Source organism: Chelonoidis abingdonii, chromosome 8 (assembly GCF_003597395.2).
Source record: "Chelonoidis abingdonii isolate Lonesome George chromosome 8, CheloAbing_2.0, whole genome shotgun sequence".
In the NCBI taxonomy this organism is placed as follows: Eukaryota; Metazoa; Chordata; order Testudines; family Testudinidae; genus Chelonoidis; species Chelonoidis abingdonii.
Genome location: NC_133776.1, coordinates 86,181,628 through 86,207,648, shown reverse-complemented (window position 1 = coordinate 86,207,648; position 26,021 = coordinate 86,181,628). Strand labels below are relative to the sequence as shown.

The following is a 26,021-nucleotide window of genomic DNA, read 5'->3' as shown; positions in this document are numbered from 1 at the left end:
AGAATCTTCACTTGCATCCTCTGTCAGAAAAAAATAATCAAGCAATAAACTGCCATCGTAACTGTCTGATAGTGCAAATTAGGGCCCCGTCCTATAATGAGATCCACCAGCGTGTAAAGTCTATTGACTTCAAGCTGGATTCTCCATGGGGCTGTGCCAGCAGATTCTGATGCAGAATTGGGACCTAGACTGAAGAGATCATGTTTCCCAAAGGAAAGGAAATTGTAAAGTTTCAAGGTTTTTGTAATGTCACATTACTGTTTTGTTTGTTTTAAACAGTTAATAATTAGTTTAATAATTAAGTTAACCAATTAAAATATTTTTTAAAACAAGGTATTTTTGTTAATCATTGAACTCTTCCAGGTCTGTAAGTTCAATACTTTTTCAAAATAAAGTTCCCATTTCTGAGTCTTTTTAGTACTGAAGTTGATACAAATTAGGACTGAAAGTATCAGACAGAGCCATTGCTAAGTAACACTAGTAAGACAGCAGCCTATACTCAAAACAATATCCCTATGGCTGAATGGAGATGACCAGTGGCAAGGATGTCTAGTAACTACTTTCTAAGTAGTTTTAAATATTTTGTAAAGACTCAGTTAACTATCACGTGCTTTATGACTTCGCAGTTTTCCTTTCATAAGCAAAAATACAGAAAAACATTGCAGCATGTGAACAACATACTAGACAAGTGACTGTGAGGATATTCTAGGATGGAACTGTTGCAGTCAAACAGACTTCTACTATATCTATTATTTAACAACATTTAAGAAAGTGATTTAAGAGAGTCACTTACATGAAAATATGTTTCCACAATTTCAAAATTGACAAATCCAATTACAATCCAAGCAAAAAGGGTAACCACAGAGACGGCCACAATAAAAGGAACAAAATAGCCACTAAGTTTGTCTGCAAATTGCTGGATTGGAGCCTACAGGGGAAAAAATACATAAACATCAATTCTGATCACGTTACTCTCTTCCAAGCTTTACAGCACTAGTATAAACAGAGTATCTCAGCATATTCAACAAATACTTCTAATAAAACCTAGATAGTCTCTCAATAGTTTTGACATGACTTTAGAGAATTAAGAGACTCAGAACTTTGAAAGTTTTGAGTTCAAAGTTTCTCTGATATGTCGAGATTGCTTAGTGTCTTGATTTTAAGACTTATATTGAGTTTAAAAGACTCTAAGCTTTATGCGATTTGCTGAATAGAGGCCTAAATGAAGAGGCAGAAACTAATAGTTTAAATCAATGCCACTATTCAGTGAAAGTACCTTTGAGGTTTGTGCCTCCTCCACAAGTTTGACAATCTGAGAGAGAGTTGTATCAGCTCCGACGTGAGTTGCAGAGATCAGCAGTGATCCATTCTGATTAATAGAACCTGCAATAACTGTACTGCCAGGTTTTTTAGCCACAGGCATGGCTTCACCTACATAAAGGCCAACAGCAGACATTAGGGTGGCAAATTCTGATTTTGACAGTGTTATTTTTCCTACTGCTACCTAGTCCTAACATACCATTAGAAAACATACAAGCAAATTAGTGAACTTTAATCTCCCTTGTTCATAAGTATTTGATACAAAGAGATATTTTAATTTTTTTAAAAGCTTACCTGTGATGAGGGATTCGTCCACCATGGACTGTCCTTCAATAACACAGCCATCAACTGGGAATTTGCCTCCTGGAACTACTTTGACAATATCACCCCGTTGAACCAGTTCAACATCAACCTGATCTTCACTGAGAAGGGAATATAGTACATTTAATAAAAAATAGTTAGTGATCTTACCAAGTTAAAAAGCACTTTTCAGCATTATATACAGCAGAGTCTCGCCAATTCATACATTGCTAATTGATAAAGGGCATTTTGTGATGCTTTATCCTTGTTTTATTATTTGTTTGTTTTTGTTTACCTGCCAATTCAGAAAATCCGTTCAATTTCAAAGCGCAAATTAGCAAGGTTCCACTATGGCATATCAGAATGGTATCAATTTTATTACATTTTAATGTTACATCTGGCAAATTCTCTTAAGTTGAACAAGTTACTTCTGCACATCTTCAGCAAGGTAAAAGTGTTAGTTGAAAAACAAAGAAAAGAAAGGAAGGACAAAGCAAAATACCTCAAAAGAAGGTTGTCTGGTCCTAGGTTAACGAGAGTTGCTTCTGTAGCTTGTAGTGAAATTAGTCTTGAAAGGGCTTCTGATGTTTTACCCTAGAATATGAATTTACACATTTGCCTTTGATCATGCTATCGACAAAAAAAGAATCACAGGCTAAACAGCTACATGCAATACAATTCACCCTTTAAAAGAAACACTTCTTGCAAACTGACTAGAAAAAATAAACTTGACATTTTAAATAGTTTTCAAAATTGCTGAAAATCATTTTGCCATATGAACAAATGATAAGCAATCAGGATCACACTTTTCCATGTGATTTCATTTTAAAACATGCGCACTCTATAACTACACCCATGTAGTTTCCTGCAATTTGTAAATGTGACATTTTACACCAAATAAAGATTTATAAAAATACAAAGTTCAGTCTCGCTTCTGTTTTCTTACAAGCTGTGATTTTGCTTGCTAAGTATTCCCTCTGTATCTCACTAAAAATTCACTCTTTCATGCTTTCTAATGCAACCTGTCTGGAACATTTTCTAGTATTTTATTTCATGTCAAACGTGTGAGCAAGTACTTTTATTTTGCTTTACCTTTGCCATATGCTCTAACCACCGGCCCAATGCAATGAACACAAATAGCATAGGAGGTGTGTCAAAAAACGTCACAGGATTCACTTTTGCTTTTTCAGCCATTGCAACTAGAAGAATAACGAAGGAGTAGACAAATGCAATGGTGGTTGCCAAAACAATCAGCACATCCATGTTAGCAGTTTTATGCTTCAGTGCTTTGTATGCTTGAATGTAGAAGTACCAGCCCCCAAATAACTGTAACAACAACAACAACCACAATTGTACTTTACTCAAAAATACAAATGCAAAAATTACTGCTCTAAAACTACTTTATTGAAAGTGAGAGGTGCAGGGTTCTTTTCTGTACGTCCTTTTTTAAAGTTCAGGTTTAAAAGTTAAAACATTAATATTTCAATAGATATGAAGAACAAATATTAAATTAGTCTACTGCAAATCAAGGGAGCTCAAAGAAAAAAAAAAGACTAATAATTACAATGCTAAAATACAGAAGATGATGGATCCAATCCTGCTCCCACTGAAGTCAAAACACCCACTGATTTCAATGAAAGCAGGCCCCATAACAGTTACATTGATTCAAAATGCTTAATGAAATTCACAAAGTGATCTTTTGTGCTTAATTTTTTTATAACGTTCCATTATAAAAAGACTATTTCAATTTGTGAACTTCTAATGACAGCAAACTGAAAGTCACCATGTTTTTATTTACCTGAACAGGGACACACAATAAAAAAGACAGCAAATTCATTACAGACAATCCTGGCAGGATCTGACGCTCCAAGAACATAGAAGAGTGATAGGCCTCCATTTCCTCCTTGCTCATGTTGCGATGCTGGTGAACATCTGCGAGGTGACTATCCATAACCATCATGTAAATCATCAGCGCCATTACAGGAATGCAGAAAAAGAGACTCACAAGAAAAGATCTTTTCCATCTTAGATAAGGAAAAAAAAAATAATGAAAGTGTGACTTGTTTTGCAAGTAACAGATATAATCATCACACAGATAACATTTTAGCTACAATGTCAGCAGAAACCAACAAAGTAATTTGTGAAAACGTCAATTCTGGTTCAAAAAACAGCCTCAAATTTTAAAAGAAGAATCAGATGAACATTTAAATAGAAATGAAAACAGGCTCAGTAATACTTACTGCCTTATTTCCTGTTTGTGGTCTAGATGGCTAGCAGATCTGTCCTTCTTGACTAAAGAAGTCTCAAAACCTAAATCCTAGATGAGAAATGTACCAAGGATTTGATTTTACCACACAGAGAATTAACACCACAAAAGATACATTTTCATCTTGATTTGCAGGAAGTCATCAATACTGCACGCACAGAAAACACCTTTAGCTGTACTTCTTTGTCCAGGCAAGTAAATATCACCTGTGATATAATATTTCTACACTTTATACTATGTTAACTGCTCTACAGAACACAAAAGCCATTTCCTGCCACCTAGAAAAAGGAATTTGCCCACTGTCACAGACAATTGAAACATACAGATGTGGGCAATATAAAACTTATTTCTACCTTTTTTTTTTTTTTTTAAGACATCTTGTGCTGTATAGAGATATTTGCAGGTTATCTGGGGGAGCAGGTCATGCATTCAGCTTGCTTCATTAGCACATTTATAAGGTCATTCTTTCACTTTCTATGTCAAAAGGTACCTCAGAACTAGCTGTCAGATTTAGGCTTCAACTTGTTCTAAAATGCTCTTTCAGCATCTCCTTGCAAGGCACGGACAAAGTCACCACGGAGTACTGTTCTGCTGGCATATGCAGTTGCCCTTACTGCCAGAACAACTGTTCTGTATGTTGACTTCTCTACACTGATGGTGAGAAGAGTAGATGGAAGAGAAAGGGGACAGGATTTTGGTCTTGATATACCTCTGTTCCATAATCACTCCATACCAAGAGTTCTTGTATTCCAGGGTTTAGAACTCCGGGAAGCATATTGGATATTCTGTAACATTTTTAGTGGCCCAATGAAACAGTTTAATACCATCTAAGCACTTACCTCTACTGTTTGTATAATATCTCGAGGACCAACAATCTCAGGATCATATTTAATGTGTGCTTTATTGGTTGCAAGAGCCACTGAGCTGTATAATACACCTTTAGTCTTCATAAGGGTGGATTCTATTTTATGTACACATGAGGCACAGGTCATTCCTCTCACCTGTTAAACACAAATTCTCATCGGTTATCAAAGCCAAAGACCGATTTTTAAAAAATATTAGTGAATATTTTTTCATTTATTACAGAGAATCTGAAAAAAATTAGGAAACCATAAACTGTGCTTTTGTTATCTGAGTCATAGCATCCCTAGATGGTATAACAAAAAACAAAAAAATCTTTTGGAATATACAGCTATCTGACCAGCAGGTGGCACTGTGGATTGATCTTTGCATAATCTGAAGGTTAGCAAATCCACATTAGTTTGTAATATTTAACTATAGGTTTTATTCTGCTGCCCATCACCATAGTATATAAGCAACTTCTTATCAAATCAATCGCAATAACAAAGTCTCTAGTGGAGGCATATAAATTGCACATCTTCACAGAAGGTAGAAAAATTCTGAATGCTACCTTTTTCCATTTATAGTCAATATACAATTTTTAAAAAGACTGAAGAGGTGGTACAAAGGTCAGCATTTCAGTTTTTTAGGTCCTTGCTAATATTCCAAACTTTCAATAAAAGGCATGAATTGAATACATTGGGAAAAGGTACATTTGCCACATATTTGGGAGGTTTGTTGCTATTTGACATGTATTACTGCATTTGTTTCTCACCTACCTGTGCATAGCTTTCCACTGACATTTAACCTTGTAGAAGCAGATATTCTATTTGAAAGTCACATTTTTGTCTAAAAACGGCCTACATATTATTGGTAAAACCAATCTTTAAGATTACTGTAACAAAGATTAAAAGATTAGAGGGGGAAACCAGCTTTTTTCCCCTTTTTACTCAGTTCCTAGGTAAACCAAGGTGTTTGTGCATTGGACTGCACTGGGTGAAAAGTTATCTTCAGCTGTTTTGCTGATAATCAGTCACATTTTCTGTCTCACATTCAGCATGATGACATCGTTCTCAAGTCTTGCTCTAGGGGTGCTCACATGTATGCTCTATCCCTAAGCTCTGGAAGAGCATGTTTACCAGTAACAGCAAAGCTGGAATTGACACTGAAAAGGACACATGCAGCAAGCAGTAGTATGCATGGAGAGGAAGGTGGGGAAGAGGCAACTGGAGAGGAAGGATAGTCCATTGACTAAAATGCCAGCCTGGGATTAAAGAGACCTAGGTTCAGTTCCCTGGTGCTTTTTAAACAGGGATAACTTTATTTCTGTATATCACAGGAGTGTTGTTAGAATAAATTCATTAAAAATTGTGAGGCATTCAAGAACTATTGATAATGGGTGCCATTAAGACAGAGAGACCTATGTAAAATCATGTCTTGTGTTGCTATTCTCAGATCTACCCATGAGTCCTCTATAAACATCAAGAGAGGAACATAAGAACTCTTAAAATTTTTGAAGTATTTTTAAAATTCTGTACTATTTAAAGGTGCTTTATCAGAATCCTGAATTTATCTTTTAATCAATCTATATAGAAGTTTACAATATCCTTTTAACTACAGATTTTATCTAATTATAACAGCCAAATGCAGCAGACACTTACAAATATTTATTTTTCTTTAAATCAGACAATCCTATCTGTATGGAAAGCTTTCTTGGAAGTAAAAACATTACACATGCACATTGAACAGCTATAAATGACTGATACGGTTTTATTTATTAAAATGATCTGCTTACAACAAGTTCTAGAATTCCATCTCCATCATAGTTTTCCATAACAGTAGCTCCAAATCCCAATTCTCGGATTAGATCTGCTATGACTGATGGCTGTATGATAGCAGGGTCATATCTCACTTCTGCCTTCCCTGCCATTAGAGCAACAAGCACAGAACATATTCCTAGAAATATACAACCAGAAAGTACAGTGTTAATTAAACATTGTATTAGAACAAAGTGCAAATACGTTTAGTTTAGTAAACATACTGTACCTCAATCACCATATTACATGAGGCTATCAATTACCCACATTCACTAAAACTGTGAAACAGGTAGCCTGCACATAGCATACCATGGGGACACTTTCAGAACAAACAAAAGATAGGCTCTGAAAGAACATGTGTACTTGAAGAATCTAAGTCTAGAGGTAAAGGAAGATGAGCGAAACTGAGGGCAATGACAGATTTACTATTTACTTAAATTGGTTAATTTAAAAAAAAAATTCCAGTTTATGACACATTTAAGGGGGCTCTAAAACTCCTCAATTTTTTCCCCCAAAGCTCCTTTTAAGAAATTTAAGAAACACACTTTGTAAGTAAGGGTTTTAGGGCTCCCTAGTATTTGTATTTCTAAAGGCCTTTTCTGTAAGAAATAAACTGACTGAGAAAGAGAAATGAACTAAACACACAGTCCTGTCAAACACAGAATGAAAGAATTTTCTCTACCAGTTTCTCACAACACCGAAGGATTAAAGCATCAAATAGTCCAAGATTTGTCCAGCTTTCACATTATTTTAAACTGATGAAGTATAGCCTTCATTTGCCATTGTTATTTGACTCTGCAATATTTTGCTTCTGCAGAGCACCTCACCCTGTCAGCACAGGGAGCACAGAATTATGGTCATAATTATGAATTACATTTATGATCATGTAACAGTGTAAGAGCTTGCCTCTTTATCCTTCCCTACTTGCTAGACCACAAATAGTTTTTATGAGTCTACCTCCAAGTTACCAGGTCTATATGGTCCTTTAGGTCAAACAACAACAGCTCGTTGCTTTTAGTTCCAGGGGCCCTGGGTTCCATCCCCACTGATGACCCAAGGTGGGGAGGAGGGAAGGGGAGAAAGTGGTTACAACAAGGAAGTAAAGCAGGAAAAGTATGGTTAAGTTGGCCTCAATATGGGCTTGTCCACATAATGGGGGGAGTTAGCTAACGCTGAGTGGCAAATCTGGAAAGAGTTTTAAGTGTGCTGAACAAACAAAATGCAATTGTCTAGCTTCTAAGAGGGCAAAAATAGAAAAAAATAATAATGGAGAAATGAGTGCCATTTTAAAAGAAATTACTTGCCCTGCTAAAAAGTTGAAACCATTTGTTCTGTACTGATCAGAGTTTTTAAGGATTAAAGATCCACATCACTAACTGTTTTATGCTCAAAGTGCAGGAGACTCTCTGTATTGTACATTGTCAATGTGTTGCACATGCTGAACGCTAATTAATACCATGCTATGAGTGAGACAGGCAAACAGTGGGTACGTACCTAGGAGTGAGTAGAAGATCAGAGTTTAATAAACTGCAGCCCCAATGCACAGGGGAGTGATGTACTGATGAAATGAGAAGCTTCAACTTTATGTTACCCTCTATGCTCGTCCTTGTGCTTTGGGGCTGCAGCCTATAAAACTTTGTTTTAATCTCCCTAGAAATCTGAGAGGTGATTTTACAATGTGTTTAATCCTTTGAGTGCTATAATTCCACTTCGGCCAAGCCAATTCAGAGTAGGATCTATCAAGTGTGGCAACGGAGCTATATCGTTAGTGTGCAGGGCCACATACTTTACATCCGGTAAAGCAAGATTGTGTAGGATATACACTGTAAAACAAAATTCAACGGTGGTTGTTTCTCTCTCTAACCCCATGTTAAAATTCCACTACAACAGCTATAAAGACATCTCTAAAACATGGCTAGAGATTTAACAGGTTTTACTGAAGTATATCTCACCATCTTCTCTTCTCAAATTTCTCTCAATATTTGCCACGCAGGAAGCACAGGTCATGCCAGTGACCTGGATGTAACACTTCGATGGAGTCTTTGCCTCCTGTTTATCATCATGGACTAGTGACACTTTGGAGTGCGGTGCTGTTATGTAAAGCATATTATCCTGAGAATCTAACGACACTTCCAGTGAAGGCTGAGTTATTAATACCAACGGTTCTGTCTTTGCTGGGGGGGTGGAAAAAAACAACACAAATCATGAATTTATTAACAACCCCTGAAATGAGTTATGACCCTGACACAACACGAGTGCACATTACTGTAGTATTCCTGACTGAGAAGCAGAATTGCAATCACCTCATCAGAAAGATGCACGTATTTGCTCTGTGGGTGCTAAGTCAAATAGCTAAGCCGACCTCTGCTCTGCTGCCTAGAAACCACTCCCTTAGATACTGGTTAGGCAACTGAAACTGTGACTTTTGTTTTTCTGCTCAACTGTATTCATTTCATTACCTTTTTTACTCACCCTCCCCCATCATCTTTATCTGTTTTGTCCTTCTGTTGTATCCTGTCTGTTATGTAGTGAGCTTTCTGGGGCAAGGAATGACTCCTTGTTATACGTCTGAACAGTACTCAGGCCAGGTCTATATTAGGAAATTAGGTCAGTTTAACTACATCACTTAAGGGTGTGAAAAATGTACCTTCTTGAGCAATACAGTTAAAATGACCTGACCCCTGGTATAGACAGAGCAAGGTTGACAGGAGGGCTTCTTCCATCGACATAGCTACCACCTCTTGCAGAGTTGGAGTACCTACATGGACGGGAGAAGCCCTCCCATCGATGTAGGTAGCGTTTTCACTGAAACAGCGCCTTTGCTCTGTTTTAAATGTAGACCTGCCCTAGTTGTGACACCAAGCACCACTGTATTTACATCTTACCCACTATGGTGGTGATCTTCATACAAAATATACTTTAAGAGGTATTATCTGAAAACTAGTAACTCACTGATAATTAATAATCTTGTATCATGTATGTACATGGTGGGTATTAAGATTTATGGACATAAGCTGAAATGATAACTAGAATGTGTTCAAGCCAGGTATATCGGGGGAGTTGTTAAACAGGTCTGTCCTAAACAAAGAAATGCGTGTTTACTGCTTATATATAAATTGAGGTAAACAGACCCATGAAGCTAACAAGGATAGAAGCAAAACTCAGATTAACAAGTAAGGGAGAAGACAGCATGGCATCTACACCCAGCAGGATAGAGACGCTTGGTGTAGGTTTTTACTTTTCAGTAGAATCCGTTTACTGGTCTACAAATGCAGGGATCTGAGCCTCAAGTGATTAGCAACTGAATTAACTGAGTATATACAATATTACTGTACTACAGAAGTGTATAGAGTGAGGTCTTTTCCGAAAGCTAATGACTACACACTGGTGATTAATATCCTTGTAATATATATGTACTAACATAGTGATGCCGGCAAGCCTGATGCCAACTCTTGCCCAGGCTGCAGACATTAGCTAAGAACTGACACCCTTGTAGCTGGAGATCAGATTAGTTTTGCTCAGAATAAGTATTAGTCTTACGAGAATGTGTTTAGACTCTATTAAATGCTTGTAAGTTGCTGCATGCATTAACTTAGCTTGTAACGTCTGTATTCCATGCTATAAGAAAATATGTTAAATTTTGCTTCATAACTTTGAACATGTTTGCTCTGAACTTTTGAACCCAGGCACAGGAATTGTCCCCACTGCCCATCAAGGAACATCGCAATACAAAGGATTGTTTAGTGGCTCTATCGCACCTTGGAAATGTTATGTCAAGGAAGCTCGTCCTGTGGACTTGGAAGCTGAATGAAGGAAATAAAACAAAGTCATAGGAAAATTTTCCATCTCTGCTCTGTTTGAACTCTGACTGGGCTACAGACACCAAACTAAAGTCACAGATCCCCAGGCTGCCTCCTGGGTCCACCATGAAAGACACTTTGAATTGACAGATTACTACAACTCTGCCACTCTTTGGATTTAGATGGCAACTCACTTGTATGTATATCTTTGCTTTCTTTAACCTGTAAATAACTCTAGTTTATTTTTCTAGTCAATAAACCTGTAGACAGTTTATTACAGTATTGGCTACTGGCATTGTCTTTGGTGTAAGATCTAAGGTGCTAATTGATCTGGGTTTAGTGACTGGTCTCTTGGGTCTGAAAGCAATTTGAATACTGTGTGACTTTTGGTATAAGTGACTGTTTATCACTAAGTCCAGTTTATCTGAGCAGCAAGATAGACTGGAGAGTCTATCGGGACTGTTTGTTACTCCATGGTAAGACTGTTGCAGTGATCCAAGAGTTAACATTTGTTACTGGCCTGGTGAAATCTAATTATAGAACACACCTTCAGTTGGGGTATCTGCCTTGTTTTTGACAGTCTGCCCTGAAGTAAGCACTCAAAGTCGTGAGCTACTTCCAGCAGGCGTGACAAATATTATAGAAGGAATTATGAATGCTCATTGATATTATGGTTTTAAGTGTGTGGCCGAACAAGGGAAGGAACAGTTCCCATCCAGACAAGAGTCAGGGCAGCTATCTGACTGTCTCCTATGTAAATTTAGTATGGTAGAATCAAAACAATAGAAACTCTATTTACATATGGGGGATAGGAATCCCACAGAAAGGGAAGAACAGCATGAGGTCAGCTTCTTGGTGAACATAGCAAGCTGCATGTACAAGGGCTTCCTACCTCGTGAAGCAAGGTCATTGAACTCTCAAGAACAGAAGCCATCTTTGGCGTCCATCACTAGACAGACAAAAGGGAACAGAGCTCTAGCAAGCTGAGAAAGATGGGTCCTTCAACCACGAGGGGATTGAAGTCTCTGGAACTGAATATAGGTGAGAAACCTTCTCAGGCAAAGATCATTCACCTATGAAGATAAGGAAACTTGTACTTTTGTGAAAGGTCCTGCCTGAGGGAAAGTCACTCATGCCTGGGAAGAAAAATAACTGGTGAGAGAAACTGTCTTGAACAAAGCCTGTATTTTGTTAGATTAAGTTTTAGACTTTTAGATGAGTTTTTTCACTTTTATTTGCTTGTAATCATTTCTAACTTTATTCCTTTTACTTAGCATCACTTAGCATATGTACCATTGTTAATCAATTTGTTTTATTATTATTATAAATCATCTCTATGCTGTGTTTAAAGGGAAGGCTGTATTTACCCTAATGAAGTTACTAAGTTGTTATTTGATTGTGTGTCTTTAGAGGAACAAACCAACCATATATTTCTCTGAACTGTTCAGGAGAATGCTGGACATTGCAGAATACAGGGTTTTGGGAAAATCTGGGACAGAGAACATGGTGGGGTTAACCTGCAAGTAGTAACCAAGACTGGCGGGACCCAGAGTGGGGCTCTAAACAGATTGCTGGGGTTAGAGCTGGTGAACCAGGGGCTGTCTAGCACACAGATCCTCAGGATGTGACCTGCATGCTTGTAGACTCTTTGTAAGAGGCCCAAGTTGGGAGCTACAGCAGCAAAGCATTGTGAAGCACCCATGATTACAGGGCAGCAGGTGACAACCCCTCAAAGGTCTGAATTGCACTCCAGAATGTGGCACTGGTACTTGGGACCTGAAGACTGATTGCTGTTTCTAGGCATCATCATAATACAAATAATAATAAATCTTCAACAGACATTACAAAAATTAATAGCCACTTCTAATTTTACAGAGGTACCCATGAACTATAACAGTAGCATTATGCATTACTCCAGATCAGAGATGCTACAAACATATTGCAATCTGATCAGGTAAATGTGTTACTGACACAGTCATACACTATACACACATATAACAGAACCACACTCCTTGCCAATTTAGCATAACATTTATAGCAACTCTCTCTCTCATTTTATCTTTAAAAGACAAAATTGGCATTTGATATAGCTGGCATTGCCTAGATATTGTAGGATAATATTTAGCACTCTACTTGTTCCACATGCTGTATAATGTTAATTAAGATGGGGTTAGTATTATTAACCCCATTTTTACAAACGGTGAAAGAGATGAAGTTAAGAGGAATGGCCAAAGTCACACAGCAAATAAATGGCAAGGATGGAATTAGCATTCAGGATTTCCTTCCTCTCAGGAATCAGTGGATAATTTAATTCCTGCACGCTGTATAGAAATGATGGATTAGGTCATAGGGGTCGGGGAGCAGTCCTGTACAGAAAAGATTCCCTAGAATATCAAAAGATTTTAGGCAGAGAGCACCACAAGTCAGAAATATGGATGGCTACAGTGAGTACAACTACTCCAAATATAAACAGGACAAACATTTAAGGCCACAATCTTGCAAAAATGTATGCATGAGTTTAACTTTACATACTGTGAAGAGTTCCACTGACCTCACACAATGTGTAAAGTTAAGCATGTGTGAAAGTCCTTGCAGTGTAAATAGGCTCTCTCAACACCATGAGCAAATGCTTCCTATAGCAGTTCCTTCTGGAGAATATAAAAGGAGAACCTATTTTTGACTTACTCCTGAGTAACACACAGGAGCTGGTTGAAAGAATCACTGGAATTAGAGATGGCCATCTAGTCTCATCTCCCTACCTCTGAAGAATAATTGTTACCTATGGTATGTTTGTCAGTGTTTTATCTAGCCCTAGTGATTCAGGCTATGGGGCTTCCACCCCTTCCATTGAGCAGCATCTCTTTTTACTGATAGTCAGCCTAAATTCTCTCCTATAATTTCATCTCATTACACCTAGTTAAACATGTCTTCCCATTTCACATATAAAGGGGTGCCAATCACCACAGTAACAAGATGCTATTTAATTAATTCCTTGCGCCATCCTAAATAATTCCTTTTCCTCCCTGAAGTTTACACCATTCCGATACTAGTAGACAGTTATGCCTATGTCTCACTAGCCATTGTCTTGCCAAGTGATTCATACAGAGCTCTTCTAACCCTTCCCCTTCAGTCACAGAGTCATTTCTGTTTTCTCTGAATTCTCTACTGAATTTATCACCATTTTTGTTAGTGAAGTGCAAAGGACTGTCCCCATCTCCCATATTCATCCCATTAAAGATAGACAGCAACAAAATACTTATAACATGAAATTAGGGGGAAATTTTCTTAGGCATCTTGAGTTAATCATCTTCAATTAATCCAGAGGACTAAGGAAATGAGTCTCAACGCTATAGGGGTGGGTCTCCACATGTACAATCCCAGTAGCATGAAAAATAATTATATAGAGAATACCTCATTCAGCAAATTGAGTCTGTACCCCATATTTCTGTACATTTAATTCTAGGCAGTATGATATACTAAAGGGAAGTGAATTAGTCATACAAACTCAGTACAAACAAATGTCGTTTGGCATTACCTGATAAGGAAGCATCAAATCCCATGTCCTCTATTGCAGATTTTAAGTCTTCTGGACAAGTTAGGAGAGGATCATATTTTATAGTCCCATTATGATTCACAAGAGAGACACATATTGATTTTACACCTGGCTTTTGGGAAATGACTCCCTCAATAGATTGCACACAAGAATTACAAGTCATTCCCTCAATATTTACCACAGTAACTTGAGTAACGGACTGGTTGGTGCTGTTTAAAGCTGTCTGAGAAGGTTTCACTGGAGATATCTGTGCGCTGAAAAGCTCGACGTTTTCATATTCATCAGGAAGACTGACTTTAAACGTCCCTGGTGATACTGCCTCTATGGCTCTTCTCAGTGCATCTATACTGATGAAGTCTGGGTCGTACTTTACAGTAGCTGTTTTCTTCTCTAAAGAAACTACTATGCTTGCTACAGCTGGGAGTGCTGATATGCTGCTCTGGATATTTAAGACACAGGAATTGCAGTGCATGCCATCGACTCTGAAAACAATGGTCTTTAAGTCATTGATATGCTTTGGACTTTTTTGAAGGGTTCCCTCTGAAGATTTGGTTTGAGTGTTCTTTAAACGTTCCACATCAATAACACCCAGCTTGATGGGTTTGGGCTGTTTTTTGATGATTGCTGTGAAACCTGCAGCTTCAATTTGGTTTTTGATTTCCTCTGCCGTAATTAGATGAGGCTGATACACAACAACAGCTTCCTGATTGTCCAGGGAGACTAAAAATTAAAACAGAAAAATGTATTAGTGTCTTTGCTCCCCATCTCCTCATAACATTTCATTTAAATATCGCTGACCACAGAGAGTCCTATAAGCAGCGCATCTTGTCAATGGGGTAAAATTTTCAAAAAATGATTTAATCACTAAGTCTCACTGAAAGTCAATGTGATGGATTTAGGCTCTTAAGTGCTTAAGTCACTGAAAAAGGAACTTTGGGTACAGTTTTCAAAAGTACCTAAGTGATCTAGTTTTTCTACCTTTGGTGCCTAATACTGCAACAGGTCTTAATCTCCTGTTGCCTCATTTTTTGACCTTTTCCTAGAAAGTTCATGCTTTGCCCAGCAGTATGTTAGTTATTTCTTACATTAATGCTAAACAAACTCTTCTATCATAGACTCCCAAGTCATTATGTTATAGACAATTAATCAGGTGTTGCTGCCATCTCCATTTACGACACTACCTTACATACTCCATTATTAGTTATTTAAGGTTAGATGGAAAAGAAAAGTTAGATATAATTAGAGCTATAAAAGAAAAAGGAACACTATTACTCCTCTCCCAATCAAAATGTAAAGCATTCATGTGAGACCAAAAGCCTGGTCAGACACTGGGTTATTTTCTTTATGACACAGTCAATCAACTTCTCTAGGCCTGGCAGTCTTCTAAGCAGAGATGACGCACTGTACCAAACTGTAAAATGGTTTTGTAAAGTAGGCAAGTGTTTGATCATTGGGGAAGTGAAAGAGACTAGAATGTTCCTGTTAGAAACTAGAATCGGTTAGAAACTCATTTTCACTTGTGCTCTAAAACACTGGTTCTCAAAGCCGGTCTGCCACTTGTTTAGGGAAAGCCCCTGGCGGGCCGGGCCGGTTTGTTTACCTGTCGCATCCCCAGGTTCGGCCGATCGCGGCTCCCGCTGGCCACAGTTCACCGCTTCAAGCCAATGGGGGCTTTGAGAACGACTGCTCTAAAACATGGAACTGGGTATCCACTGACACTCAGGTGAATCATCCTACTGAACCACCTAGCTTCATGACAGATCGCATCAACAGATATGAAAAAAGGACAGCGTAATCAATTAATCTACACGTAAAATTAAAATAAGGCATTACCTTTAATCCGCTGTACCCCTTGCAATTTGCCAATCTTTCCTTCTATGGTGCTGGTGCAAGAATGACAGGTCATCCCCTCTACCTTCATCCTTAGCACAACATCACATGCTTGGGACCAACTGGAATCTTCACCAGTCCCTGATGTCTTCTCTGGTGCTGCAGTATTTAAATCTGTGCCTGGCACCATTTGAATAATCTGGTTGCCATTTATAATAGAAGAAATGAATGTCACAACTGCAGTTTTTTGGTCAGAGGAAATTTTAACATCCAAGATACCTTTGTTCTTTAGTAGGACATTACAGATCTGTTCACATGTTACATGTGACTGAGCAGGAATGGTTAGAAAAGTAGTGTCAAGTAAAACAGGTTGTGGGTCTGAATCAGCCAGGGTAGCACCAAATCCCATGTCAACTATAACTTTCTGAAGGGAGTCTGGAGTCTGGAGTCTGGGGTCATAGATAATGGTTACATTCTTTTCTTCTAGAGATACCTTGAAGAGGAAAAAAAATGACTTAGAGGTAATACTACCCGCTAGTTTAATATCAAATAGCTACTACCTACTGTAGGATAAGCATGAAATTCAAGTATTAGAGTTATCTTAAGTTTAGTTAAGGAAATATATACAGGTTGTAAAGAAAGGCCCTGATTAACAAGTAGAAGGAAGGCATTGAAACTAATAAGGCCAGAAGAAATAAAATAGGGAGGATGTCCGATTCAAAAAATAACTGAGATAAGGGAAAGTTGCTAAAAAAAAAAATGCCTCTAACTGATAGGGGTGACTGCAGATGGTTTTAAATAAGACAAAAAGTATCTGTCTTAAAATGAGACAACATGGCCTTCCCAACCACATACCAGTCTTAAAGCTTATGTGAAACCAGGAGCAATGGAAAAACTGTTGGTCCACAAGAAGGAGGGGAGGAGATACGGAGGAATGGCCTTGGGAAGGGGGAATGGCCTTGTAAATCTTATCTGGGTTAAGACTGGAAATAAGGGTGAATTGTCTCAGATTGGTTTTTAGCTGAAGTCAGTAATTGGCAATGACATCACTTTTCTGCTGAAGAGTATAAAAAAGTAAACTCTTAAAGGGTCCATTGGAAATACCTGCCTAATTATGCTGGAGCTGACCAATATAGGTTTAAGCACCAGAGATGACCCACGCCTGCCAATAGTGAGGTGGCAGAGTGAGGGCAGCCACTTCGCAGTGTTACTGTGCATGCTCAATCCATGCGAGCATGTTCAGTACAAGCCAAGCAGCAAATGGGGAGGGGCACATGCCCCTGCATGGCACTTCCCTTGCCCTGCCCCGCATCAGCTCTGCTAAGTGCCCCCGGGTGTAGCCCGTTTGTAAGTATCTGGATCAAATGCTTATAAATGTTTTGTTACTGTTTGTGTGTAGTAAATTGCTTATTATTTAGAGCAACTGTATAAGTGTCATTTGGCCTTTGGATTTAATGTATGGTTAAATTAGTGTTTGTTAGTTTCCCATACTAGTAATTTCAAATATTAATAATTCCAACACCTACCACAGTGACACTTCTCCATTATCATTTGCCCTTTAGTGTTCACCTTGAAGAAGTAGTTTGAGACTGTACTTATGAAAACCATAAATTAACTTATGTTCACCTGTGTGACAACAACATGATTGGATATGGGAGGCTCTACCAGAGCAGCAGTCTGTCAATTTCAGAATCTTATGCTCTATTATAGGGTATATTCTCACACAGCAACTTTCCTACACTGTCTCAATGCTTTACAGAGCACATATTAAAACCCTAAAGTGAAGGTCTGTTGAACTGGATTAGTCATTGCAGACAAATGTATTAGATCTAATCTTAAAAAGCAGAAACTGTGCAAAGGCACAACTCTAATCTGTCATACAATGGTGCAGTGATGGATTACGGGAGCGTGGGAAGAAAAAGGAAGGAAACAGAATGGGGGAGGAGGGGCTTCACTCTGTAACATTCCCAGGCATCTGTTGAATCTGTGAATCTAGCTCTCCATTCAAACAGAGCCTTACATATAATCTGAGTTGTGTGTTCTAGAGGTCTGAATAGATTATTCAGAGAAAACAGGAGGGGGCGGGGGAAGCAGTAGGTGATGGGCAAATGGCTGAAAAAGTAAGTCTGCAAAAGCAAGGATTTTTAAATATTATTTAAAATGTATGTTGCAGTAGTGCTTAGAAACCTCAGCCTGGTCAGTGCCTCAATATTAAAGCTAAGATTTTGTCACAGATATTTTTAGTAAAAGTCAGGGACAGTCATGGGCAATAAAGAAAAATTAACGGAAACCAGTGACCTGTCCTTGACTTTTACTAAAAATATCCATGACAAAATGGGGACCCCCTAGGATTCCCACCACCTGTGGGGGCTCGGAGCTGTGGGGTCCCCCTGCCCATGGCAGCTGGGAGCTATGGGATCCCCCTACCCGTAGTGGCTGGGAACTGTGGGGTCCCCCTGCCCACGGCAGGTGGGAGCTGCGGGGAGCTCCAGGGTCTCCCCTGACTCTCAAGGTGGCTGGGAGCTGCAGGGGGCAGGAGAAACCCCACAGCAGTTGTCAATATTTTTGTGATGCCAACACCAATCCACTATGCACTGGATGGTGACCACTAATTCATTTCCCACCATCATCAGATAGTAAATTCTCTGTCACTTCCAACCCAGGCCAGTTTTGTTTAGTATGTAAACTACTGCTGAAGGTGATATAACCTCATTTATTAGTTAAGATAAGCAAAAGAGCTGTAAATTCCTAGTATGAATTCATCAACTCACTGTAGTAGAACTTCGCTAAGCCTTATTTTACTAACACACACACTTTATAATCTGGATACTCAAAAAAAAAAAAAAATGACCCTTCCTTCTTTGCAGCAAAGGTTTAAAACCAGCATCTTGGAGTAAGGTTTCTTGTTACTTTATATTCACAACTTTCAGTTACTGAGAACACTTCATAATGTGCTAAAACACAAATGTCAAAACAAATAAAGATTTTGTGGTGCATTATCCCTTTTTATTATGTTTGCTTACTCCATTTGCAAAATTCTATCATTTGAAATGACCCTCCCATTTTCAGTATGGTTCTGCTGTAACAGATAAATCAAATTAAGAAGTGGTTGGTTGATGCTGGCCCAGTGATCTTGTAGAGATCCAACACAGTTCTACTCAGCGGGAATTATTTTGCATACACGGGCTGCCAGCATATGAGAACTACAAACAAGTATTCACATTATAACAAGCAGAAATACATAGGGCCTGCTTGCTACGCTCTAATAATTATACCTAAAAGGTGTATTATTTCTTACAGTTAGGCCAAGAATTAGCTTTAGTCTAATTTTTCCCCATATCAGCAATTAATTCCTGATGCTGACCTATAATTATTGAAACATGCTTATTCTACTAAAATTTGTAAGACTCTACAGTAAATTTCATATTGGTGAGAGTTACAACATTTCACATTTGCTTGTGTTGCAAATGTAATTCTCTCTGCATGTCCCTTTCCCCACATCAGCACTTAAGGGATGTTCCTCTTTCCATGTCTGTTATTTGTGTACGTATTTAGCAGTAAACTCTGCCATAATTACACATTTCTGGAGAAAATTAGCAGGTGCCCTGAGTGGTGCTGGACAAATTATTTACACTGTGTTTTCTTTTTAAATTTTGATACATTTTGTGATGTTGTGTTTAACTATCAATCCTTAGGTCATAATTTAAATCCAATGTAACATGAAATAAGGACGTTTTCATAAACTGTTTATTGAGGAAATGGATATCCTGTATAGGAAACCTTCTTTCCAGTTCTTCATATGGTTCCTTAACACCTCTATGGAATGGACCATGTTTTTGTTCTGTGTCTGTGTAGCACCTAGTACTACGGGTTCTTGGTCCATAATTGGGGCTGCTCGGTGCTACCGCAATACAAATCAATAATATAATGGCATAAAATACTCCCACAGATGATCTTGAGTGGGGAAAACTGAAATCAAACTACAAAAAAAAATCTGTTGAGTTCCAACCCAGAGATGCATGTCAACTGTTAGAACAATATACAATAGAAGAAACATAGAAACACAACTTTGTCATATCTACTTATATTCCAAACATGTCAGTTACGGTCCTGGCTGCTGCCGGGCGCACCTGGGGTCCCTGTTGGCTGTCAGCCCCACGCACCTGGGGTCTCTTCATGGCCCACCTGTGTTGCTGAGTTCGCCACGGTGACCAAACACGAAATGAAATTCAAACGTTCCCGGGGCTTTTCCTGTGTACCTGACTAGTGCATCAGAGTTCTAAGTGCTGTCCAGAGTGGTCACAATGGAGCACTCTGGGATAGCTCCCGGAGGCCAATACCTTCGATTTGTGTCCACACTACCTCAAATTCGACCCAGCAAAGTCAATTTTAGCACTACTCCCCTCGCCGGGGAGGAGTACAGAAGTCGATTTTATGAGCCGTTTAGGTTGACGGAATGGGGTTGGTTGTGTGGACGCATTCATTTTTAAATTGACCTAATGTGGTTAAATTCAACCTAATCCTGTAGTGTAGACCAGGCCTTAGAAGTAGGGATACAGAGGATCAAAATCTAGTGAATGCAACACAGCTTTAGAATTCAAGATGAGAATCATTAAAGAAAAAGCTATCTTTTTTCTTTAAGTTTTAGAAGTTCACAGACTTCCTAATCTTTCACATCATACAGTACAAATATCCCCAATTTAATTTGCTTCCAAGAGGAATGGAATCAAACATTATTATTTCAATTTCCAAAAGGGCAAACCAATACCAGGCACAGGCCCAACACATTATCTCCCAATTTTATCTTTTCCTTAGGCAAAAAACAACCAGGAGACCATTGCTGTGATCAAATTACATCAGTTTAACGACCACCTTTCTCCTTTTCTGTCATCAATTACGCAATTGGCAGAATCAATAACAAGGATACAGTAGTTTATTGGTTTTCTTGCAATTACAAAACAAAATAACCCAAATTAAAGCTCTGTGTGGCTGCACTAGACATTCAACATATGCTTCCTTTGCTGGCCTATCTGATAACCCTTAAACACAACAGTGCCTCATTATTGACAGAGATTACGCATGGGCCAAAGGAAGAATAAATCTGTCCACCTAACTCAAAGTTTTGTTTCTGTAATGCGGACTAAGTATTAACTGTGACCTCCTGATTTTCATTATAAGCCTCTTCCACTTAAACTTTTAGTCTCTACAGTATATTTTTTGCCAAATAGGACGTGGCAAGAGGTGTATTCTACCCCACTGTTTCAAAACAAAGTGGTTAATGCCTTTCTTTTAAGCACCCATTTCACAGTGTACTTGCTATTAATGGGGCCATACAGAGTATGTTATATTCAGGGAGGTCATGAATCATTCCCAGCGCAGGCTTTTGTGTAAAATTTTCAGGAGGAGGGTGGAACAATTTAAACTGTAAAATGTTGACATTCTAGAACAGGGGTTGGCAACCTTTCAGATGTGGTGTGCCGAGTCTTCATTTATTCACTCTAATTTAAGGTTTCGCGTGCCAGTAATACATTTTAACGTTTTTAGAAGATCTCTTTCTATAAGTCTAAAATATATAACTAAACTATTGTTGTATGTAAAGTAAATAAGGTTTTTAAAATGTTTAAGAAGCTTCATTTAAAATTAAATTAAAATGCAAAGCCCCCTGGACCAGTGGCCAGGACCCGGGCAGTGTGAGTGCCACTGAAAATCAGCTTGCATGCCACCTTTGGCACATGTACCATAGGTTGCCTACTCCTGTTGTAGAATGTCAAGCCTTTCAGGTCATTTTCCTAATGCACCAAGGGAAAGATACTAAAATAATTTTATTCTGCAGATAGTATTTTTCATTCATTTCAATTCTTCCTTTTACTTAGTTTTAGTGGAGGTTTATTTATTGGTCTGATTGCAACATGTGCTCGATGTTACTATTTAAAGTAGTATCTCCCTTGCTAAAAACAATGAACAACTGATTTTGCCAGTGGATCTGTTCTTTGTTACCAGAATCAATCGAGTTCAAATTCTGTTAAGTCACCAGTGCAGATCTCTGTAGCCAGCACCAACTCCTAGTGTAGACAGAAGTAACTTGTACTAGCTGGCTGCATCATATTCTCTGGTAAGCAGCTGCACATTACAGCTAGTTATAGTGACCACGTGCCAAAAAACAGGCTCCACTATTTTGGCAAGCCCAATGTTTGTCTAGACCACATCGATTAAGATGGAAATAACTCCCTACAGAAAGCATGGGTACATTGTTTTATGCAGGATTATTTAATTGCCACGGAATGTTAAAACTTCAATTTGAGGGGAAAACTTCACCTGTGTACCAGGCAGTTAGGACTAACAGCACACTGCTGCTGTCATTGGTAGGACTGAATATGCCTTCTGGCACCAAACAACAGGTCACAAGACTAGAATGGATCAATCAGGTGTTAAATTGCTTTATTATTTGTAAACATATTGTAAAATGGATGTATTGGTTAGAATGGAACAGCTTACAGGTTAAAAAATATTCCCCAGTGAGTTTTGTTTCAAGTTAGACAGATTCTTGCTTTTTTTCCCTGCCCCCCTGCAGAATAGCCCATGTTACAAAAGCTGGATTTCTTGTTTGAGCCACAAACTCTGAAGATATGAAGTTTTGATTAAAAGTAAATCAATTATTTCTGCTAAAAGGTCAACCTCTTTTAAAAAGACTTTTGTATAGTAATAGTTAAATTAATAAGGAACAAGAAGAACTACTTTTTCCCCTTAAAAGATGCAGCTAATACCACCTCCCATTCCCATATAAACACAGTAAAAAGGAAAGGGAATTCTGAATGCCTGGCAGGGACACCAAGAATCTCACCTTTCCCTTGCATTACTCTCCATCCCCACTCTCGAATTCCACATCATAGTGACATTCCTCTTCCTTGTGAAAGGTATCATAGTTAATTAGTTTGGGATTTACTGAGCAACTCAAGGCACACCCTCCTTTCACAGGCTATCCAAGCTGCCTCCCTACATTGCCAGACTGCAAGAAAAGATCTGAAGAGGTTTAGGGTAAAACAGCCACAGGAAGGCAACAAGACAGAGCACTGGACTGTGATTTAGGAGACCTTGGGCAAATCACATCACCTCTGTGCCTCAGTTTCCCCCAGTCTGTAAAATGAGAATAATGATGCTTACCTCCTTTGCAAAGGTGCCATGAGATATCTAATGGAAATCTCTAGGTAGGAGCTAAGTGTTATTACTACTATTTTACTGGGATTAAAAGTTGAACACCACCACTTTTCCTGTCGTTTGATCTCTATCTGCTCTCTTCTTTTGGACTCTACATAATCTCCTCTCCTCTGCTTTCAATACATTACATTGCTGAACTCGGTTAAGTATGAGAGAAAAGGTGCTTTAGAAAAAAAATGAAATGAATTGTCATCAATTGCAGGAAAAGTGTATCTCTGCATTTCTCTGGCACTGGAAATATGCCAAAGCCACTCTAAACAGCAGATTCACAGGTAATAAAATGACTATATATTTTTTAAGTCCTTTCCTCCTCTGCTGGATACTTCAGATCAATCTTTATCATGGCTTCTCCCATTAGAACCATATCATGTAGGAGACTTTGGTAAAGTTACTTACTTTGATATTGTGAATTCCATTCAGTTTCCCAACGTGTTGTTGAATGGTCTGAACACAAGAATTACGTGTCATCCCCTCCACGAAGGCTACCATGGATCTTGCCACCACTGACGGATCCATTCTGCTTGAGTCTTCACATTCCTATGAGTCAAAAGGAAATATTGAGACATGAATAATAAAAAAAGGCAATCCAACTTCATATTTGCACTGAAGGTCTAAAACAAGGTGACCTGCATAAGATTAAATAGATATTGTAACTGGGAACATATAATTTAAGTACAAGTAACAACTTGGTGGGGAGCAAGGAACTGCAGAGAAATAGATGTCTAAAGGAATCCTTTAACCATTTATATACATCCTTTATCTTTGAAGTATATACTTATTAAGAAAAGAGTTCTGTGCTATAGCCAAGACAATTTAATTTCATGTAACAGCTCTGAATCACTAGTGTTCTATGTCCAAGCAAGGAGTTAAAAACAAACAAACCAGTAAGATGTGGCTTTTTGTAATGTCAATTACCATGGCACTGGGTGAAATCTAAAGGAGAGAAGAATGCATGAGGAAAAGAGAATTAATTCTTCCACAGGTCTGTTTGTTTTACACATTACTGTGTGACTAACAAGAACAACAGCCATATTGAATGCAGTCCTAAGAAATGAATTGGAAAAGATAGGGAGGCCTTTTTGACATGTCCTCGAGGCAGCTCTACTTACTACTACTTAGCAGGATGCTGCATTCATTTCTCTTTGTGTAAATGCTAAAATGTACTGAACCAAATAATTAAATGGAAGGTAATTAAAACTATATTTTCAAGTTTGAAAATTTTACTAGGAGAAGCAAGCAAACAAAAGAGTCTGATGCAAAATATTTAGCTTATGTAAGCCATTGGCCAAAAAAAAAAAAAAAAGTCATAGAAAACAAGAATAAGCTTTGAAACAAGGAGAAAAAGGGGGAAGAATTTATGTCTTTCATAAATGAAAGTTACAACAGACATTTGACCAGGAAAGAGTATGAGCAACTGCTGCAGGAAAAAAATAAACTGCCTAATGTTTGACGGCAATGAAGACAGCAGAATGTGTAGATGATTTCAATGGGACTACTCATGCATTTAAAGCAAACCACAAGCTTACCTGCTTCTCTGGTATGGGACTTTATTGCGGGAAAACTAAACTACAGTATAACATTCAAAATGTTTCATAAAACTGGTTTTGCAGAGAGACTTTGCCTCCTGTAATTCATTCAGAATTAATATACTGTTCCTCTCCATGACACAAGGGCATGAAAATATCTGGTTTTGCTTTGAAATCTACTAGAATAGCAGAAAGACTGTCAAGCAACCACTTTAATATCAGGATTATCTCTTATTTTGAACTCACATACATGACTATCACAAGAAAAAAAAAACACAAAAGTTGGAATGCTTTTGAAGCCTAAATGCTTAATAATGAAATGAAACGTGAGTGACACTTTGGTCTAATTAGCATCCATTTCAACAAAGAATATATGAAGATTTCAAAGTGAAGGGGAAATGTAACAATGAACATATCTGAAAAAGAGCTCGGTGTAAACTCAAAAACTTGTCTCTCTCACCAACTGAAGCTGGTCCCGTAAAAGATATTATCTCACCCACCTCGTCTCTCTAAGGCATTGGTTTTCAAACTTTTTTTTTCCTGGGGACCCAGCTGAAGAAAACTGTTGATGTCCTCTGTGATGTTCCCCTCTGGTGTTGTCTGGACCAGTGACCTGCTAGACCACTCCACTCCTTGACTCTGGGAGCCAGACTTACTCTGTTCTGCTGGAAGAACCCCCACTCCTGGGCTGTTCACCCATAGCCTCTGGCATGTAAGCTCCTCCCAGCTACTTGCAAGCGAATGACACCAGCCAATATCTCTGGTCCCAGAAACAACCCTAGGAACCTCCGTCTTCCAGTGTCCAGTTATGCCCGCTGGATACTGCAAGCTTATGTAAGTTCGTCAATTTAACAAAGAAATTGGTATGTACCAGGTGGTGCTCAGGGTGGGGGCAGCACGCGGAGCCCCGTGGTCCCTCCACCTAGAAGCCGGACCCACTGCTGGCCGCTTCTGGGGCACAGCGTGGTGTCGGAAAAGGTAGGCACTAGCCTGCCTTAGTTGGGCAGCACTGCTGACGGGACTCTTAACGTCCCAGTTGGCGGTGCTGACCAGAGCAAGGCGACCCAGTGCCTTATATGCCGCGACCCAGTAGTGGGATGCGACCCACAGTTTGAAAAACACTGCTCTAAGGAACTTGTCTGTCAGGCAGCCACTATTGGGTGGGAGAAGAGTAAATGGGATCAAAATTCAATTTTTAAGAAGCATGAATGGCTGTATTCATCCAGCTCTCTGGACACAAACATGACAAATGTGTGTCTTAGCTACCTTGTTTTGCTACATAAATTGGTGGTTTTTGGCTCCATAAACACAGCACAAAACAAATTAACTTTAAGGAATATAGGAATTTCTTAATTTGATTATTTTATTTTATAAAACTAAGTTTTAACAACTATTTCCCTCTTTACTGTTGCCTCAGCATGCTCTTTCAAGGTCAACCACAGGAATGTTTCTGCTATTTTACAGCCCTGTTGACACCCTAAGGGAATATTCAGAAAGACATCCTACTTTCCACATAATGGGGCTGCTGCGATACAGTGAAACCTGTTTTAAGTG

The 26,021-nt window shown here is 38.6% G+C and overlaps 1 protein-coding gene across 9 annotated transcripts in view; it reads right to left on the bottom strand.

The window, feature by feature from the left end:
* ATP7A (ATPase copper transporting alpha) overlaps positions 1–26,021 on the bottom strand; it is a 57,783-nt gene that overhangs the window by 10,388 nt on the left and 21,374 nt on the right. For 6 of the 9 annotated variants that reach the window (XM_032766984.2, XM_032766986.2, XM_032766989.2 and 3 more), the window contains exons 2-14: positions 23,338–23,478; positions 15,730–16,219; positions 13,879–14,616; positions 8,496–8,717; positions 6,522–6,682; positions 4,726–4,887; positions 3,861–3,937; positions 3,419–3,644; positions 2,713–2,946; positions 2,123–2,214; positions 1,615–1,742; positions 1,277–1,431; positions 794–928 (exon numbers count right to left, since the gene is read on the bottom strand). In XM_032766984.2, the coding sequence (XP_032622875.1) occupies positions 794–928; positions 1,277–1,431; positions 1,615–1,742; positions 2,123–2,214; positions 2,713–2,946; positions 3,419–3,644; positions 3,861–3,937; positions 4,726–4,887; positions 6,522–6,682; positions 8,496–8,717; positions 13,879–14,616; positions 15,730–16,219; positions 23,338–23,457 (2,940 nt within the window). In that variant the 5' untranslated portion in view covers positions 23,458–23,478. The remainder of the gene's footprint in view (positions 1–793; positions 929–1,276; positions 1,432–1,614; positions 1,743–2,122; positions 2,215–2,712; positions 2,947–3,418; positions 3,645–3,860; positions 3,938–4,725; positions 4,888–6,521; positions 6,683–8,495; positions 8,718–13,878; positions 14,617–15,729; positions 16,220–23,337; positions 23,479–26,021) is intronic. The other 3 variants (XM_075068808.1, XM_075068810.1, XM_075068809.1) reach the window with 1 other exon arrangement.